Genomic DNA, 19,427 nt, shown 5'->3' with positions numbered 1-19,427 from the left:
AACATACAGTTAAAATTTATTTCTTTTGTTTTTTGGTACGGGGAATCGAACTCAGGACCTTGTGCTTGCCAGGCAGGTGCTGTGCCACTGAGCTACATCCCCGGCCCTAAAATTTGTTTCTTGACGTGACTTGAGATCTGTGACATGGCTACACAAAACTAAATGCACTAAGGAATGTGATTTTTTTATCTTATGAAAAAATTCCAGTTTTGCTCAAGTGGTTTTGTGTTTTTGCAAGTTGCCACTAGATGGAGAGCTTTTTAAAGTCATCTTTGTTATTTTAAATCAGTTCCTTTTATCTACGTCTTCTGGATTCGCAGATCGGCCTATTTGCTAGGATTTATCCGTAACCCCCAAGCTCCTCCAGTACTCAGAGCGCTTTTGTAGTCATCCAGGGACCTGAGCAGAGCAGTAGAGTCTGCAGTGCCTATTTTCCCAGCCAAGGTTGAACCAAAGGGACGTTCAGTCTTTTCATTTCAGCTATGAGTAACTGTCATTTCCTTGGTCTTTTTTAGTGCCGCGTTACTATTTTCGTATTTTTTGTTGATGATTTTATTGTTTAAAAGTCCCCCAAGTATGGGGATTATGTGTTGACAGATGTTCCTACCTGCACGAAAGCTGTGCTGTACCTGACGTGGAGAGAGTGTGTATTCATTAGATAAACTTGGTTCATTCATGAGTTAGTGCTGTTGGCCACGAGTGCCGTGTTAAGGAATTGGCAATAGAAAATAAAGTATCTGTAGAGCAGAATTACGTGTGGATGGGCGGCAGAAATGAGACCAGAGTCTCAGAGACCTCACCCTGAGCCTCTCCTAGGAGCAGTGACTCAGTATTTGCCAGTTCAGCGTCTGTGACAGCGGTGTAGGGCATAAAACTGTCTTCAGATTCAGATTGTCCTGATGGTTGAGAAGGCCGCAACAGATTCCCAAGCCCCGTTCTCTACTCGTCCCGAACTGTATTGCTTGCTGTCAGATAACATGGAGTTGTCACATAGTCAGAATATATTTCAAGAAAAGTTGGGCAACGGTCAGAATGAACAAATGGGAAGAACTTGATAGTTCACAGAAATGGAATGTTTGCCGGTATTTTTAACAAACGATGCTTTTAATTTTGTTGTTAGTAATAATACAATACTGAAGACAATATGACTACCAAATTCAGTTCCGTTACGTGAAGTATTGCAGAATATATGCCGTGTAAAAGCTAGTTTGTGGTCATAGAGGTGGCTGGATTTGAGGTGGAGCCGTAATTATCTTCCTGAGGCTGTGGTTTCGAAGTCCCAAACTCCTTTGTGCCTTTTTTTGAATGTCTGCTAGGATATTTTTTGCCCATTTTTCTGGGTGTGATTTCCTGGCTCCTCCACGGGGCAGAAAAATGACTTGAACTAAGAGACAGTTAATGAAGGGGGAAGCTCTGAGCTCCAGGTGGGCGCCCTTAGCTAAAGAAGTCTCTGGGATTAACACGTTTATGACTGGACTGTGCATGCACGACTGTCGCGTCGGGCGGCTTGTACCACCCAGTGGGACGGTACTGTGCCGCCCGACGCGACCGTCGTGCGTGCGTGTGCTGCCAGTGGTTCAAGCTGCTGCGAACGTATTAAGGTTATTCTTTAAGGAGGTAGTGTAATTATTTTTCATTTTAAGCAAACGTAACTTCAGTTGTAAATTGAGTGTGATCATGTTGGGTTTTTGTATTACAGTGGAAAAAACACTTTGGGATGGGTCTAAATTAGTAGAATGTGTGATTTGTTAGTGTCTCTTAAGACTTAGTCGTCTTGCTTGGCCATTGGAGGTAGGATAGTGTGTGTGTGTGTGTGTACGTGTGTGTGTACTTGGGTGGATTGGCAACGTGTATGTTGATTCTGCACTCGGGTAAAGCTCCCTGAACATGGTAAGGACTCAATGTGGAGGGTAATGATGATGTTACTAGGGGGAGTCAAGGCTCAGGGGCAAACGTACTAGCCAGTTGGGATACCCGGATGGGTCCGAGGGACTTGTTATTTGTCCTGTTCAGCTGACTTCGGACATTCTACAGAAGTACTAGCGGGTGATACTTCGCAGTTCTTGACTTCTTTGTGTCTTTAGTGACAGCTTTTTGTTACTCTCCTCTCACTGGCAGTGTTGGAGCCTTTGATCTGATCAGAAAAGAACTTAACTGATGAAAGTATTTTGTACCTGTTGACTAACTATTCCATGGAATGAATACACTCCTAGTAAGAAGCAAAGGTTCCTGTTAAACGGGTTTTGGATGTTGACAGCCTAGAGAGATGATAAAGGAGATGGGAACTGTCCATTGTCCTTCAAGGGAAGGTTGGGAGACTTCATTTAGCCCTTTCTAAGCTAGCACCAAGTGCAGGCTGGCTGTACCTCTGCAGATGGCCCCCAGCTCTTGGGGGTAGGGGGATGACAATTCTGGGCTATCTGGGAAAAGGATTGTGGCTTCGGGGTCTGGTAGGCACTAGTCTTTTTCTTGCTTTGCTCTAAGCTCATATACCTGATAGTCCCCACCCATGCTGTCCTGGCTGGAGAAGTCCCCTTGTTTTCCCTCTGTCAAAACTTACCCTGTGTTACTAACTACTAATTTTTGACATACTTGATGGTTCAGTTGGTAGTTAATACTCTTGAGATTCAGACACCCCTTTTCTGGTATTTTGAGCAAGTTCCCGTAACTACCTTCCCTGGCAGTGTTTCTGAGCAGTTGCTGTAGGACTGGTCAGTGGAGGTTATCTTACTCAGATTGGGCCAGTGATGTGCACGGAAGGAGAACGTGTGAAGTCTGAGCTACCAGTGTGATCGTTAGCCATCTGCAGATTGTAAGTCTGCTTGAGGTATTCCGGAAGCTTTGTCTGGGCAGGAATTGTCCTGTACTTGTAGATACAATAAGGATTCGGAGGACAGTCAGGTATTCACTTGATGTCCTTTTATTTGACCGTTAGACTCCTGGGAACAGGGCTTGCAGATCTCCCAAGCCTGAGCCGGATCCAGGTTTCCCAGAAAAGAGCCTGTGGCCGTGATGGAAGCCGTCCTTCTGGGCAGGTGCGGCCGAGGCAGTTCACTGTAGGAGCAGGGACCTTTATACCCAGGGCTGAAAAGCCAACTGAGTGGATCCCGTCTGTTTCAGAACACGCCCTGCCCGCTTCCTTCCTGAGCTGGTGCTCCGGCCTCTGGGGCTGTAAGGTGGCAGTGAAGGGCCGGTCTGCGCTCCGCAGCCCACCCCTGGCTCCAGCATCCGTTCTGAAACTTGGCTCTTCCGGTGCTTAGCTTGTCGGGTTAGCCTGGCCTGGGTCCACGGCTGATGGCTGTGCCGGGCCGTCGGCTATGACGCTCTGCCCGCCACGGACCTCTATGCAGCGCCGCACTGTCTTGAGGATGATCTGCAGTCTTCGGTCCAGGGCCAGGAGGTGGGGCTCTGTGAGCACAGGGCTGAGCTGGTCCCCTAGCAGTGACTCCCGCATCACGTCGCTCAGTCTGTAGTCGGCCTGGGCCAGAAGCTGCAGGTGCAGAAGTGTTTTCTTCTTTATCCTAAAAAGGCAAAAGTCAGGAACCAAGTAAACACGAGGACGCTAGCTTCTGTTTCCCCTGTGCCCACAAACAGCTGTTGCAACTGCTGTCCTTCATCTCTGTTTCCTTCTCAAGCGCGTTTTAATGAAGACCGTGCAAAATAAAAAAGGGAATGGATAAAAGTGATAGGCTTTTCCCTAGTAGCTTTTTGATTGAAAGCCTGCCAAGCCATTTAACATCTAGTAACCGTAATGCCACCCATGGTGCTGGGCCATATGCATTTGCTTTGATATTGATAAAACTGAAGTGACTGCCAGGTGTGGTGGCACATCCCTGTAATCCCAGCATTCGGGAGGCTGAGGCAGGAGGATTGCAGTGAGTTCAAGGCCAGCCTGGGCTGTATAGTGAGTTTGAGGCCAGCCTGAACTACGTAGGGAGCCCCCGACTCAAAAAGCCAACACCCCTGCCCAAGCCAGAAGTGACATGTAGGATTTTCAAGGCCATTTGAAGCTAGTGGGAAGTGAAATGATGTCGCCTGTTATCTTAAAAGTCAGCCTCCAAGTCATTCCTTGCTAACTTTGTTTCTTCGTGTCACATTCTAAAATCAGAGGGACGAAAATGAGGTGAGACCACTGCCTTTAGGATTTTGATGCTTTTTATGTAGGACTCCAACTTAGACCCAAGTACAACTGATCTTTTTTTTTGTCCTGAGCTATCCTCAGGAGGGTAGAAGGAAGCAGGCAGGGGGACAGGTTTAAATTCACCTAAGACTGTTTAAGAATATTCCTGTTCTGAGTTTTCCACTGGAAGCCAATGCGATGGTTGGCTAGGTGTGAATCACGTACTTGTAATTGGCTCTGGATGCTGAAGCTGGGCAGGTGGACAGTTTCATGAGGCTGGCACAACTGCTAGGAGAGGTGTGGACGTAGGTTGGGTGTCCCCAGAGGAGAGGGGGTCAGGTGAATGCCGTAGGGCCTTTGCTTTTTTTAAATTGTTGTTTGTAACACCTGGTATTTATATTTGTTCGGGGGAACTGGTGCATATTTGATCATTTTCAATCCCCCCTTCCGCTGTTCTACCTCGCCCTCGTCAGTGGCTGCTTCCTGTGAGACTCAGACTTAGGGGACTGATCAGGACTGTACTCAGACGGTGATCACATAATCTTTATGAGCCCGTGCGGGTGCTGCGGAAAGGCGAGGTCTGATGGGTAATGTCAGTGCCATCAGGTTCCGCAAAAGTTGGGTGATTATCTCAGTGGGTTGTGGATAAAAGTTGACTGTTGAAAGTTTTAAAAGATTAGATCCTAATGCATTTTACTCTGAAGAGTGGGAAAGTGAGATACTGCTGGGGGAACTTGGGTAGTTGTGTAAGAAACGAGGCAGTTCATGCCATTCTGCCCGCCCACATCCCAGGCCGTTGCATGCCAGCACGTGGATGCAGGCAGAGTGAAACGTGCCAGGTCTCACCTGCCCTCCTTGCCCACCCCGGCCTGAGCACTTACATGCAGCACTGCGAGAGAGGAGCGAGGATGGAGACCTCGTCGTGGGAATGTCGCCCGAACCTACGAGGAGAAACGGTTTCCATCAGACAACGAACGTGCTCGTTCTCTTCATGCTTTCTGTGTTTGCTTCAACTTATTTTGACTGGGAACAGAAATCCCAGGGACCGTGGTAGCTGCCTCTCCTATACCTTGTCTTTAGTCAGGTCACAGAAGCTTCTGGGTTAGTTCCTTCACTCCCCGATTACAGAGGGGCACCCCCGGGGACAGGCTGTATTCTCCGTTAGAAAATCAGAGAAAACCCCACCCTGTTTCACGAGAGGGCATGCGGGTGCTCTTAGGATGGGCGAGAATCAGTGGCGTGTAGCGGAGATGAGAGAAAAACAGCAAGTGGGAAAGCAGGACGAGACCGAGATGGGACGCAGCAGTGCAGACCCTCCTTGGGGCCCGTGGTTCCCCCTGAGCAGCCGATGAAGGAGTATGGGGGCGGGGGCGGGGGCAGCTGGGACCCCAGCACGCCCACTTACCCCCGGGCATTGTCAAGGTGGAGAAGGAACCCATCGTCCCCGAATTTGGTAAACATCTCGTAATGGTGACGGTCCATATTTCCTGCAAAGGAAGAAAGAGCTGGGCGGTCCAGTAGGCTATGGGGACAGAGCTCCTGACTTCTGGAGGCCTGCCAGCGGTCCAGAGTAGGGAGTGTAAACCTGGCGGCACCCGGCATGTCTAAGTCTTCCACCCTGTGCCCTGCCTCTAGCCCTGGCCCGGGATTCCGACACAGAAATGTGCCTTTGTGCCTCGCACATCCTGACGTCGGCTTTTCTGCCCGCCTCGCTCACCTGAGAGGTGGCGGACATGGGCTATGTGAGCATCTCTCTCCCGCTCTGCGCATGTGGGAGCCGGCCCGCTTTGGTTATAATGTTTCCCTTTCCGGCCGCGCCTGGTTCCTGTGGGCTGGAAGGCGGAATGACGGACCTCCCAGGCGGACGCCTTGCCTGTGGCCCTCCCGCTGTTGTGTTCATTGTGCGCCTTCTCACCTTCCTGCCTGGCCTCCCTCACTGGGGGAGGCGGACATGTGACCTGAGATCTACTCCTGCCTGTGGGAGGTGGTGGGCCTGCCTCACCAGGGACAGTCCCCTGCGCTCCTCCCAGTCCTTTGAAGAGGGGGAGTGTGTTTACTTCGCTCTGCTTCGGCCTGCGCTCCTGGCCTTGGGAGGCACAGCTTGTTCACTGCCCCCGAGCCAGGCTGTCCCTGGGTGCTAAGTCCCCGGCCTTCTCAGCCGCACAGCAGTCCCCTGTGCCAGGTGCCCCCGGGCCGGGCCCTACCTATCAAGAAGTCGAAGATGGCCATATCGATGATGTTGAGGAGCCGGGTGCCGCTGTTGTACGGGTAGATCTGTTTCACTGTGTCGCAGTAAAGGGGGTTGACCTCCCACCTGGGGGTGAGAAGAAGGCCCGGGGCTGAGCAGCCGAGAGGGCAGCCTGTGGGCCCTCCCGAGGCCTGGCTGCCCCTCCCTGGGCTGGTGACAGTGCCTCAGGCTGCCTGGGGTAGCTGGGCCCGTTGAGAGGCCTCTGGGCAAGGACACGGGGAAAGGAGACAGCAGTCCATCCCCGTGGCGAGAGGTGCCGAGCCCTCCACTCGGCGCTGGACTGAGGCCTGCGGGGCAGGCTGGCGGGCTGAGGCGGCCGGCGCTTGGTGTCCGTCCTGCTGCCTTCACGCTCCTCTTACCCTGGGGCCCGAACGGCCATCCTTCCTGTCACCCCAGGTGTCCCTCTGCCTACGGTGCACCCCTCCGCCCAAGTCTTCAGGGATTGCCGTGTCCCTCAGAGGACCTCCTTCCTTGTTTCTCCGCTGTGGTTGAGGTGGACAGTGCGCCTGATCACTCTGGTCAGATAATCGTGGGTGCCTCGCCCTGGCCTCGGAGGTCTTGCTCAGGGCGCCCTGCGCTCCTCCCACAGCCCCGTGTGCCTCGCTGTTACAGAAAATATGGCCCTGTGTATTCCTAACCCGGGTGTTTGTCTTTCTGCCCCACTGGACCCGGAAGCTTCCTGAAGAGAGAACTGGTACTTTTTACTTCTGTCTCCTAGCACCTAGTAGGGCTTTTATAACTGAATAAATGCACTACAAGGAGAGAACAGATCCAGTCCAGCTGGTCCCAGCATTAATACGAAGTGAGACAGAGGCAGCTTCCCATAGTCCAGCTATGGCTTTTCTCAAGGACTAGATCGCAGGCCCATTAGCGTGGCCAGGGCGCCAACTCACTCCTCCTTTCCTGCCAGCGAGTAGGAGCGGATCCAGGGGCTGGGCACGGACAGCCTGGGGGCCAGATTGAGCGACGGCAGGAAGGCAGACAGGGAGCCCTCCAGCAGGTGTGGGTTGCCGCAGACAGCGTACTCGGTCTTGCACATATACGGACACTTGGCAAAGAAGCACACGTTGCTGGCTGGGGGGCGAGAGGGGAGAGGAGCACATGGTGAGGCAGATGCCCACTGTCACTTTCACCAGTGGTCTGACCTCCTGCCACTGGCACATGCATTATTGGGGTGGCGGGTGCTATCATCGGCTTCAGGGTCTAGTGAGGCAGGAGGACAAGTAGTGAGATTTTGAACGTACAGTGCACTGTTTTCTGTAACAGATACACAAGGAATGGCTGCGAGGCATGCCATCTTTCTGCGCAAGAAATTCTTTAGGATTAGGATAGGGAACCCTGAACTCCCAGCTTGGGAAAATGCAGAAGGCAATCCCGCTATCCAGATGTGAGCACTAGCGAATGCTACTACACCGAGCGTCCTGAGTACCAATTTTCACTATTTCAGAGCAGAGAATGTGGCACCCGGCTTCTTTGCATCCTATCCACGATTTGAATATTCTGTCACCGTGGGGGGCGGGCAGCCTTGTAGGTTCAGTGCCCAGACAGGCTAGTCGGACTGTCACACACAGCCTGTCCCCATCCGGAGTTCACCTTGTGTTCTGCTCAAACAGACCGAGATGGGAGCGTCTGATGGCAGCGTCTGCTGTCCCAATAATGCAGGTGCTGAAGGTGACAGCGGGGACACTGCCTCCCCGTGTACTTACACTAAGAGCATGGCTCTGGCTGGTACTCTACCTGGAGACACAAAGAAAACACTCTGCAAGATCTCATTCTTGGTAACCTCAAGGATTTCCTTGGTGACGTTCACCAGCCTTCCCACTGTTGGGGGCACCCGTCGGAAGTCAAGAATCCTGAAAGAGAAAAGCTGTGTCAGAACGAGGCCGCTCAGGAAGTCCCGTCTCTAGGCTGGCACACGGTAGAAATGGCTAGTGCTCCTGCTGTACCCAGCAGGGGATGCTGAAGGCCTCTTTGCAAGGGCAGAGCTGGTCATGTCCAGGGCAAACCCCAGTCCAAAGTGGTAGAGAAGGCAACCTTATTCCAGCAAGCCTCCTTTGCAGACCTTCCCACCATCCAAGCTCTTTTTTTTTTTTTTTTAAAATCTTTTTGAGACAGGGTTTCACTATGCAGTTCAGGCTGGCCTTAAACTCACTTTGTAGCCCAGGCTGGCCTCGAACTCGAAGCGATCCTCCTGCCTCAGCGTCCTAAGTTCTGGGATTACAGGTGTGCACCACTACGCCTGGCCCAAACTGTTCTTGGTCAACACTTCTCAGAGGTAAATGTGCTGAAGGATCACCAGGGGGATCTTGTTTTGACTTAGGATAAGGCTGAGACCCTGCACTTCTAAAAGGTGCTCGATGGGGGCCTGTGATAGGAATCCACAGACCACACTTTGAGTAGCAGTGAATGAGCAAATAGGGAGGTTAGAGTCACCTAGTTAGTATCACCTAATTATCGTCAGCCTAAGACTCCTTGGGTAGGTGGGACCGGGCGGCTTCTCATTTTCAGACCAGGAGAATAGAGCCAAGCGCAGTGTCACGGCCGAGGTAGCAATGTGAGTGTAGTGACAGCGTTCATTTTCTTCATAAATGTTCATTTCATTACATTAGAAGAGCTTGTGCTTCTTAATCTATGGGGCTGCAGGGAGAGTTTGAAGGCACAACACTGAGGTTTGGAAGAGATGCAAAGCCAGAAGGAACAAATGCCAGGAAGTTCCACCTGAGAGGGTCTGCCCGCTGCCCCCTCCTGGGGGACTGGCCCTTACAGTTGACCCTGTGGCCTGTGGGGCCGGACCCACCTGTCCAGATGGAAAGCTGCGATCTCAGCATTGTGTCTCTGAAAGTCAATGAAGTAGAAGAAGTCAGCGGGCGTCTCCTCGTCTCGCTGCTGTCTGGAAGGAAGGAAGGAGTCACGCCCTGGACTCACACTTCAGCTGTGAGCCTGAGAAGAGAGCTGAGAGGCAGGACCAGCGAGGAAGAGAAACAGGATTTATGCTTTTCAGGTATACACAGAATGACCAATCAGGAGTGGCGCATGGCTCCCGGGGCTAGGAAGAGATGCAAAGTTGGAAGAATCGGGCTTCCTGCAACACAGTAAGCACCACTGAAGTTCCTGCTTCAGTTTTGGGGACCGTGGCTGATTCTTTCAAAGACCCAGCAGTTTCCAGGAGACAAATACAGACCTGCTTTTGCAGACGTGCATATAGGAGAGAGGACTAGGTAGCAGAACCACAGCCCTTGTAGATTTAGACACCCAGCAATGAAGAAAGGCGGATGTGAGCCGGAAGTGGGCAGTGGGAAGGACCCTAGAGGTGAGGTTGAGCACGCCTGAGGTTTGCACTGGGACTTGCTGTGTCTTCATGTAGTTTGGGAGAAACACAGGAACTCATAGGAACTAAAGTGAGGGGTAAGAGTGGGCCCAGCCAGAGGGTGAGGGAGGCTGAGGTAGAAGATACTGGTTTATGTACACTTGGAAATACTCATGCATTCCTGAAAAGCACTGGCCAGCCCGAGTATGATGGGCTGGCTGGGTATGCATGTTCAGGAAAGTGCCCCCTAGTCATTAAGGCATCGTAGGGTGGCTTTCGGCCCCTCTATTGACTTTGTCTTGATAATAAACACGGAAGAATGGTGATCTTTGAGTAACTTTATAATCCACAGTGTGGATTATATTATACAAAGGCTGCAAAAGCAATGTAAATAAACACAATATGGCAGAGGGTATAAGCAGCACCCACAGCTGAACTAGTAATATGCACTTTGCAAAGAAAACAAGCTAGTCCTGAAAACCACCGCAAGGCGCTGCCGAAGGCAGAGATTGAATTTCAGAAGGTGCAGACACACGTCTCGGATGGCCTCCACGCCTCGCTCCAACCCCCTTCCCTTTAGCATCAGCAAATTCTGTTCCCATCGCGTTTTAATTCCTGAATTAAACATAAGGACTATAATCTCTTGACACCCTTGCGGTCTGCTGAAGTGTTGTTTCTTGATTGTGTGGGATAGGATAGAAGTGTTTTTAAACTTGAAAACTGTTTTACTTTACATCAGTGCTTCTCCCTGTGAGAAACACATCTATGCAGTGGATTGTACAGCATATTTGAAAGCATCCTTATGCTTAGAATGTACATATAGTATCTGAAGATAAATTTCTCCTTCCCCTTGGTAATAGGGGGACACATAATTTTCACTTTAAAGCACAGAAAAAAATTGCAGGGTTTTTTAAAAAAGATACTATCTATCTATCTATTTATTTATTTATTTGTCTGTCTTTTTGAGACAGGGTTTTGGTATGCAGCTCAGGCTGGACTTGAGCTCACTTTGTAGCACAGGCTGGTTTTGAACTTGCAAAGATCCTCCTGCCTCAGCCTCCAGAGTGCTGGGATTACATGCCCAGCCGGGAAATACATTTAAAAATGATACTATATTTCAATTTGGGCTCAATAAAATTGTAGATGAAATTGGGTTATAGGATAAGAATAGGTAAAAAATGCTCTTATTAAGAAGTGGTGGAGGCTGGGAGTGGTGGCGCACGCGTATAATCCCAGCACTTGGGAGGCTGAGGCAGGAGGATCATTGAGAGTTCGAGACCAGCCTGGGCTACAAAGTGAGTTCAAGGCCAGCCTGAATTGCATATCGAGACCCTGTCTCAAAAAGACAAAAAAAAAAAAAAAAAGTGGTGGAGGCTTTTGCATTACACTTGGGGGTGGAGGTGGGGGTGGCAGTGGGGTGGGGAGAAGCCGGTTAATTGGAACAATTTTTGTATTGGTTTGTAATTGCTGAGCGGGGCGGTGGGGGTGGGTTTACGCTGCTCCCTGCAGAGTCGTGTTTGTAGCAAAATACAGTGTAAATACAATATAACACTGTAAGATTCTCTTTCCTGGATGACAGGCAAAAGGTAAAAGTGTGCTCATCCACTCCATATTAACTTCTGGCTAGTATAATTTAGAGACGTCTCTATGCACCTAGAGTTTGCTCTAGAGTGGAATTTATGGATCTGGTGATTTGTGGTGAATATGCAGATGTATCACGGCATTTATGCTTCTTGTGAACGTCTCATCTTCCTACGTCAGTGGCCTTGTGTTGCCCCTAACTGGTGCTCCCTTGTGAATACACAATAAATGTGCGTGACTAAATGTGACAGTAATTTAAGACCCTACATTGCCAGAAACTTGCCAGTGGCTCTCCTGTTCAGCGGGGCGCCGTGGCTGGGGAGGTAGCTCAGTGTGAAGGTCCTGGGTTCATTCCCCAGCACCACACACGAATATGCACAACCCACAACTCAGGTGGCTGAGGCAGGAAAGAGAATCACTTGATCCAGGCCCAGGGGGGCAATATAACAAAACCTCATCTCTTTAAAAGAAATAAAATAACCTGATAAATTATTTCATTGATTTTCATTGCCTGAATCTAAGAGGCGATCCCTTTCAGAACTGTCCCTCAGAGAAAGTCTTTGTATAGTCACAGTGCTTGTTTTGTTTCTCAAAGGATGGAACTCCTCTTAATGTCATGATTTTTGGTGGAGACAGACTGGTGCGGGTTTTACTGTCCGACGGAACCGGTTGAAACAGGCTGTTGGCGGCGAGCGGGGCAGGGTTTTCCTATTGGTTTAACACTGACTCCAAGTTTGACTCTAGCAATGATGATGACTGAGGTAAAAATTTTTGGCAAGTGAAATGCGTGCCTGGGGGGGATATTTCTAAATTTGTAAGTTGTTTTATATGATGGGACTTAAAAAATCAGTGAATATAAGCAGAAATTCAGTTGTTTCATACACATCTTCGAAAAATTATTTACCTGAAGACAACACTTTGGAGGAACACGTGACTTGGGTAGTGGGCACCCTCTTTGGCTGTCTCACTCATGCATGTCGTCTCCAGGGGGACATTGGCACAGGCTAAGACAGGGAGGCCTACTTCCGGAGACCTGAGTGTAGGGGTTTTCGGACTCTTTTGAGTCCCCAAAATTACACACACACCAGGCTTTTATCTGTAGACTTAGATACATATTATTTCACTCATGGATGTGTACTACAACATTCAGAGGTATGTAAGTTGTTATTGTTATGAATAAAATGTTAATGTATCCTGTAACTGACACAGCCTGTGTTCATTGTCTAATTTTTCAAAAGAAGTATGATCAGATAGAGGTCTGTAAACTTCCTGACGTCAAAAAGAGAGTGTTCTGGGTGTGGTGGCACACTCCTGTAATCCCAGCGCTTGGGAGGCAGAGGCAGGAAGATTACTGCAAGTTTGAGGCCAGCCTGGACTACACAGGGCGTTCATGGCCAGTTGAACTACAGAGCGAGTCCCTGTCTCAAAAAACGAAAAAAAGAGTTCTATGCCTGGAAAAGAGTGGCGATCTATTACAGTGGGAGAGTGTGAATTAGCAGGGCACATGTCTAGCTCTGGGTCTCCAGTCCACTGTCTGCAGCTGGGAGATGGGGAAGAGCTGGCCCCTCAGAGCCTCAGTGTGCTCGCCTCCGCGTGGACAGTAAAATAGCACTTGGCTCATGAGGGTGGAATGGTCCAAAGACAGCTGGTGTAGAGTGTGTGGCACAGGTGCTGTGAAGGATAAGGATTAGCTCTGTTTTCACTCATTGTTATGAAAAACAAGCCGTGTGCTTGGTGCAGAATGTCTTACACCGCCTCCAAGTGACCAGGCTGAGGACGTTGGGCCGTGTTTGTTACTTTTTGGCCAGAGCTCCCCAGGGCTGCCGCACTAACTATGGCAGTGCGGAGGGCATCTCTTACCTCATGGGTTTGAACATGGCCTTCCCGAAGTCTGCGAACCTCAACACCAGCTTCAGGTGGACCCCGCTGGGCTTCACAACTGGGGAGGTGAAGGGGATGTTAACAGTGCTTCTGTTACCCCATAAATGCAGCTGATTTCTTCTCTCTGCTCTTACTTAATCAGGCCCTAAGAACTCGGATTTGCTTGTCAAAGCAGGGTGAACTCCATGCTCTCAGGCCATGGAGGGTGTGTTCAGGGGCTCAGTATCTCTTCTGCCAGTCTTGGGGGCCCCAAACAGATAGGCCTAAAAACCCTAAAGAATGTTTTACTAAGACCCCAGCCCTTCCTCTTTGTGTTTCAATGGCAGCCTTGCAGATCGATTAGACACGGTTAACCATTTCTCTTCTGATCGATGGCTCTGCACCCGGGCTGGGGTGAAGTCTGGCAGATTTGCGCACCTTAGGGACCGGGTGCTGCTTCCCCCAGTTTGTCCCCTGCTCTTCACCCCCATCCGGCTTCGCTTCTCCAGCCCTGTTGAGCGCCCCCTAAGGGTCAGGACCGTGCTCACTGTGTTTTACAAAACGGCAAATGGCAGGTGCTGAATTCAGGGGCAGGGAAGCCTAAGGCTTCCACATCACATCGCATGTAGACATTTTTCATACCTGTTCAGCATGTGGAGGTAAATGTCTGACTGGCCTGGGGCTTTAGTGTCAGTCCATCTGGAACCAGGATTTGTATATTTATTTTTTGCTGGTGCTGGGGATTGAACCCAGGGCCTTATTCAACCAGGGCAAGCATTCCATTGCTAAGCTGCATTCCCAGCCCCTTCCTTTTCCTTTTTTATTCCATTTTGAAGCAGGGTCTTGGTAAGCCACCCAGGCTAGCCTCCAACTTGCAACTACCCTGCCTAGGCACCTGTAGCTGGGACTACAGATATATGGTTCATTCCTGGCAGGCCAGGCTTTTATATAGATTTTTGACTCTGTTGATGACTTGCTTCTGGCGGCTCACAACCTTGGCTGCATTAGAATCAGCTGGTGCATTTTTAAGATGGTGACTCCTGGGCTTCACCTTCTGTCACTGAACCTAACCCTCTGGAGGTGGAGACCTAGGGTACTCTAAGCTTTTAACCTTTGACACACTTTTTTTTTTTTTTTTTTTTTTTCTTTTTTGAGACAGGGTCTCGCTATGCAGTTCAGGTTGGCCTTGAGCTCACTTTGTAGCCCAGGCTGGCCTCGAACTCGCAAAGATCTTCCTGCCTCAGCCTCCTGAGTGCTCGGATTACAGGCGTGCACTTCATGCCTGGCTGACACATCGCTTTTTAAAGCTCTCCAGGTGGTTCTGATATGTTGCCAGCCTCACAAGCCACTGTCCCGTTCAATCACACTGCAGTAACTTGGGGTATTTTAAAAATTTCATTTTGGTTTGGAAAAGTCAGTGGAGACGAATGTCGCCGATGGTGCCTGCCTCGAAGCACCTTCTGACCAGTAGGATCTTACACAGAATTCCTGTCCAATGCCTTTTCTTTTTTGGGTGGGCGGGCAGAAGTATGAGGTCTCAGTGACTGCCTCACTGGAGGGGACCTGGGGCTCACGAGGCTGTGTGGCGCGAGGTCTGGATGGATGGGGGGCCGAGGCACTTACTCTGGGTGCAATCACACGCCCCCAGCAGGGCTTTCTCGTCCTGACTGTAATCTGAAAGGGAGAGAAGGCCGTGAGAACTTGCAGCCATGTCCCACGCACAGCCGACCACATGGGGGCCCTTGGCTCTAGCGCAGACCAGCAGCAGGCGTGGCTGTGATGTCACCTGTGGATCTCAGCCTTGGCCATTCGGCAAGGGATCTCCCACAGCCCAGGGGCTGCAGTCTTCCTTCTGCTGCACCCCAGCCCCATGTCCTAGTCCCTTGCGTGGACATTCCAGCCATACCTGTAGGAAAGGCCTGCTCTCGTATTGTCTCTGCCGATGATTCTGCGTTACAGAGACTGTTGTAGTGTGAGAGTACAGACTTGGGGTCAGCAAGCCTGTGTTTGAATCCCTGACTCCTATCTCCTGTACTGGGATTACCATGTTACTTCTCTGAAACTCCACTTTCCCACTTGTAAAATTGCAATCATAATGCCCGTACCATAAAGTCACCGTTTACGAGGGAACACATGGCCCATTTCAAAAGAAGCACTCAATAAATAGTAGCAATCATCTTTCCTGAAGGGTCCTAGTGCCTCCATGATGGGGTTTTGATGAGATTCAAGTTCACAAGCAAAATGTTTTCTTTTTTTTTTTTTTTTTTTGGTTTTTCTCCGGTACCGGGAACCGAACTCACGACCTTGCGCTTGCCAGGCAGGCGCTTTGCCGCTGAGCTAAATCCCCAGCCCCATTCTTTGTATTAACCTCTCTATCATGTGTCAGTGGCAACCGTGTGATACTGAACCCAGGCATCTGGCCTGAGATGGGCTCACCCAGCCCCGCTGGGGGGAAGTTGGTCCATCCTGCCTGATCCCATGAGCCTCACCAGCACTGATGGACGGCAGGTGCCTCATGTCGTGGAGGAGCTTGCTGACGACGGGGCTGGACCGGGAGTACAGCCCCTGGCGATTGATTCCCAGGTGGAACTGGATCCAGCTGGCATCAAATTGGAGCTGCAGTGGGGGTTCCAGGGAGGTAAGGTTCATCTGTTCCCTGTAGATCTTGTGTCGTCTGAAAGAGCAGAAGAGCATGCTTGGTTTTGCTTTGAAGTTGGAGGAAGAAAAACACAAAGACTTACCTGGAAACTCCGCGCACTTAACAAGGGCATTGCACCCTGATAAAGGCCAGGTCTCTTGCTGTGCTCAGGATACTAGGGGAACATGACAGCCCCCGCCCCTCCTTGCCCTCAGACTGCTTACCATCTAGTGAGTGAAAGAGGCAGTATGTGCACAAGTACATGAATACTGAATAATACACCGTGACACATTTGTGGTGGAAAAGAGCAGATTTATGAGTAGAATTAGGGGTCTTACATTATATGGGACCTCAGGGAGAGACCCCGGGCTTCTTATGCACTTTCCCACTAAAACACTGTACCTTGCATCTCCCAACACTTTCTGTCCTAAGGAGGTAGCGGGAGAAGGCCATGGGTACAAATAGTGGAGAGTGAGGCTCCTGCAATGGAGGTGGAAGCTGAGTTAGGTGAATGGATGCATCATGAAGGGAAAGAAGAATTAATTAGCCGTTTGCTGACTGTCCTTGGCAGCCTTTTCTGCAAGAGGGAAAGGGAAAAAAGAAACAATGATGGTGTGCTGCTGTTTGGAGGCTTAGCGTCCAGTTTGGGAGAGAAATTGTGTGTCTGAAATAATTAGAGCAAAACAGGTCTGTCTCCAAATACCCATGTGCTGGGGGTTAGGGCTTCTGCATATGAATGGGGGACATGCAAACATTCAGTCCTTGCCAATATGCACCTTAATTCTCCACTCCTAGCTCATCTAGAACATTCACTTAGGACACAAATGTGCTTTGAACAATTAGTGGCTCATGCTATTTCAGAAATGGGTGGGAATGTTTCCCCCTAAAAAGGTAGTTTTGTTTTCAGCCACTGAGCTACTCTTGACCAGGTAGAAGAGTTTCCAGTTCCTCTTGTGAGCTGCATATTAGAGCACTTCTTCAGACAGGGAGGTTGATCACAAAACAGTGACACTGGTAAAGAAGCCAAAGGCTGCTAGTGAGACACCTGGCTCTACTTTCTCTACCTGCAAAATTGGGGGAAAAAGGCTTGGAAAGAGGAGTCCATCATTATCTTTTATGTTCAAGAGGGTAATTTCTCTAGATGTTCAAGAAGCTCAAGAAGAGGAAGTGACAAATTCTGCTTCTGTCAGGCCTTTGAGCTGTGAAGGACAGTTCACCCTGGCAACCTGGGACCCAGTTATTACGGCTACTTCTTGACCCAACTCCTGTGACTCAGGGGTGTGTTGCATACCAATTCCTGTGCTGTCCCATTCTGCTCTCTGGACTCACTCTTCACCCTGGGCAACGCCACACAAGGGACTGGGCTTCGGTACTGCAGCTTCAATCAGATTTCTCATTGTGTACGTTCTGACCATGAATTAGTCTTGCAGCATTTGGACTTGGTTTCTTTGGCAGCTAGGGTTCAGCAACTGGATTTCCCTCTTGCTGGCGTCAGACATTGGCCTCCGAGCCTGGGGATAGATGAGCTCCTTGCGTCTCTGTTGAATAACGACTCTACGCTCCATTGGATCTCTACCTCTGTCTTCGTTCTTGACATCTGAACTCATAGTCTGTTTGGATTTCTGCAAGTTGCCTCTCCACCCAGGACTAAGTCAGGCTACCTGCTCAGATAGGTTTAGATTCTTAAAGCTTTGCCATCTGATGAAGACCAGGTTCTTAAATTTCCACTGAGTTTCTCACCTTAAATCTGCTTCATGAATCTTGTTCTTTGTATTCTAGTTTCATTGGCATCTAGGACCCTCTACTGTCCTTGGATCTAACTCGATGGCAGCTATACCCTACCTATGCTTTTTCCTTCTATTTATCCTCAGTGTTGGCTCTTCCTTCCTTTTAGGTTCTTACCCCTAAGATCACTCCTGCAGAGAGAGCTCCACTGGCCCTGCACTTTTGCATTTGCACCATCTGATGAGTCTTCTTGGGACTCCTGTTTCTTCTTCTCTTTTAACCCATCACTTTGTATTTTCTGTTACTCAACTTTGATTCCAAAAATAGACAACTGGAAAGAAAACCTTGGTGAAGCTGGATTTCAAACTGTGACTTTTGACATCATGGTTGAGAACAAGCACAGCTATCCCAGATAGAAGAGATAAAAACTGGATATTTGGACTGACGAAGCAGTTGTAAAGGCAGCGAGGAGCTCACTGTCGCTTTTATACTGGAACAGCTGTAGGGAAGGGGCCTGCCATGTGCGGCCTCACTTAAGTCTGTCGAGCTGTGTTGGCAAGCACTTTCCCGCACCGAGCCAAAAATTTTTCTATAGCTTCCATCAACGGGTTTTGATTTTATGCCTAGAGATGGGCAGAACAAATTCCTTTCTTACATTATAGCCTTAAAATATTCAAAGAGAGTAATCATGTGACCCTGGCATCTTCCCACCTCCAGGTTAAATTCCTTTGCCACCCTTAATAGGCCAGTGATTTGAATTCATTTTTTTCCCCTTTTCATTCCCGTGAATTTTTACTTTTTGTCTGAGAGATACTCTAGTTTATTGAAAGGCTTGTCTGCATCCATTGATATGGTAACATTTATGCAGTCAGTTAATGTGTCCAATTATATCCACTGAATTTTTTAATTTTAAGAGAATCTTACCTTTCAAACCAAAACCAAGAAAACAAAAACCCTGTGATGCAGCCGTGACTGTTGTCTTCTTTGTATCACTGTATCCTTTCCGAACTTTTATTTTCTATTTTACGGTGGTACTGGGGATTGAACCCAGGGACCGTTCAGCTACACCTCCAGTCCTTTCATTTTGGGACTGTGTAGTCCAGGCTGGCTTCAAACTTGCCGTCCTCTTGCCTTGGCCTCCAGAATGCTGGAGTTATAGGTGTGTATCATTATGCCCAGCTTGAATTTTTTTTAGAAGGTCACATCTAAGTTGATGCGAGAGATATCCCTGTGACTTCCTTGTTTCATAGTTTTCTTGTCAAATTCCAGTCTCAGTTTTCTTCTGATCTGATAAAGTGTGTCTGTATTTTCTTTTTTTCTAGTTGGAAGAATAGCGTGTTTGCTTGGCATTTGTGTCTGTTGTGCTTCCTGAACTAGAGTTTCCACTGCAAAAACAATTGTTTTGTGTGTGTGTGTGTGTGTGTGTGTGTGTGTGGTACGAGGGATCGAACTCACAACCTTACGCTTGCCAGGCAGGTGCTTATGCCACTGAGCTATATCCCCAGCCTCCCAAAAAACAATTTCAATTAGAGCCAATATGTTTATTTATTTATTTATTTTTTATTATTTTTATTTTAGAAATAAAAGGAGGAAAATACTAACAGATCGATAGTATACTAACAGAGCCAATATGTTTAATATATAAGATATAGTCTGGATTTTCTGTTTATTTTAGTTTTACCTTAAATTTGTATATTTGGGTATTTTGTCCATTTTGCCTGTATCTTCTTTCTAAAAATTTATTTATTATCTGTGTTTATGATACATAATGACTTTCATTGTGGGATTTGGTACACGTACATGACATGTCTTAACTCTTTTTTATATCCCCTTCCTTGTCCACCTTCTTCTCCTGTATCTCTTGGTCCCTTTCCCACTCATAGAAGATCTTTCTGTTTCCTTTTATCTTTTATTTTGCTCTTTATGTATACTTTGGATTTCTCCTATG

The 19,427-nt window shown here is 48.8% G+C and overlaps 1 protein-coding gene across 1 annotated transcript in view; it reads right to left on the bottom strand.

The window, feature by feature from the left end:
- Nucleotides 1-2,899: 2,899 nt before the first annotated feature.
- Fam20a (family with sequence similarity 20, member A) overlaps nucleotides 2,900-19,427 on the bottom strand; it is a gene marked incomplete at its 5' end in the record, with an annotated part of 54,252 nt that continues 37,724 nt past the window's right edge. The window contains 10 exon segments of the mRNA XM_005402116.2: nucleotides 2,900-3,521; nucleotides 5,002-5,061; nucleotides 5,526-5,607; nucleotides 6,325-6,434; nucleotides 7,262-7,442; nucleotides 8,106-8,221; nucleotides 9,166-9,258; nucleotides 13,117-13,195; nucleotides 14,740-14,790; nucleotides 15,606-15,790. Of these exon segments, the coding sequence (XP_005402173.2) occupies nucleotides 3,257-3,521; nucleotides 5,002-5,061; nucleotides 5,526-5,607; nucleotides 6,325-6,434; nucleotides 7,262-7,442; nucleotides 8,106-8,221; nucleotides 9,166-9,258; nucleotides 13,117-13,195; nucleotides 14,740-14,790; nucleotides 15,606-15,790 (1,222 nt within the window).

The sequence above is a fragment of the Chinchilla lanigera genome, unplaced genomic scaffold, assembly GCF_000276665.1.
Source record: "Chinchilla lanigera isolate Chin_1 unplaced genomic scaffold, ChiLan1.0 scaffold00077, whole genome shotgun sequence".
NCBI lineage: Eukaryota > Metazoa > Chordata > Mammalia > Rodentia > Chinchillidae > Chinchilla > Chinchilla lanigera.
The sequence above is the reverse complement of the archived record's forward strand: the minus strand, read 5'-3'. Positions and strand labels throughout refer to the sequence as shown.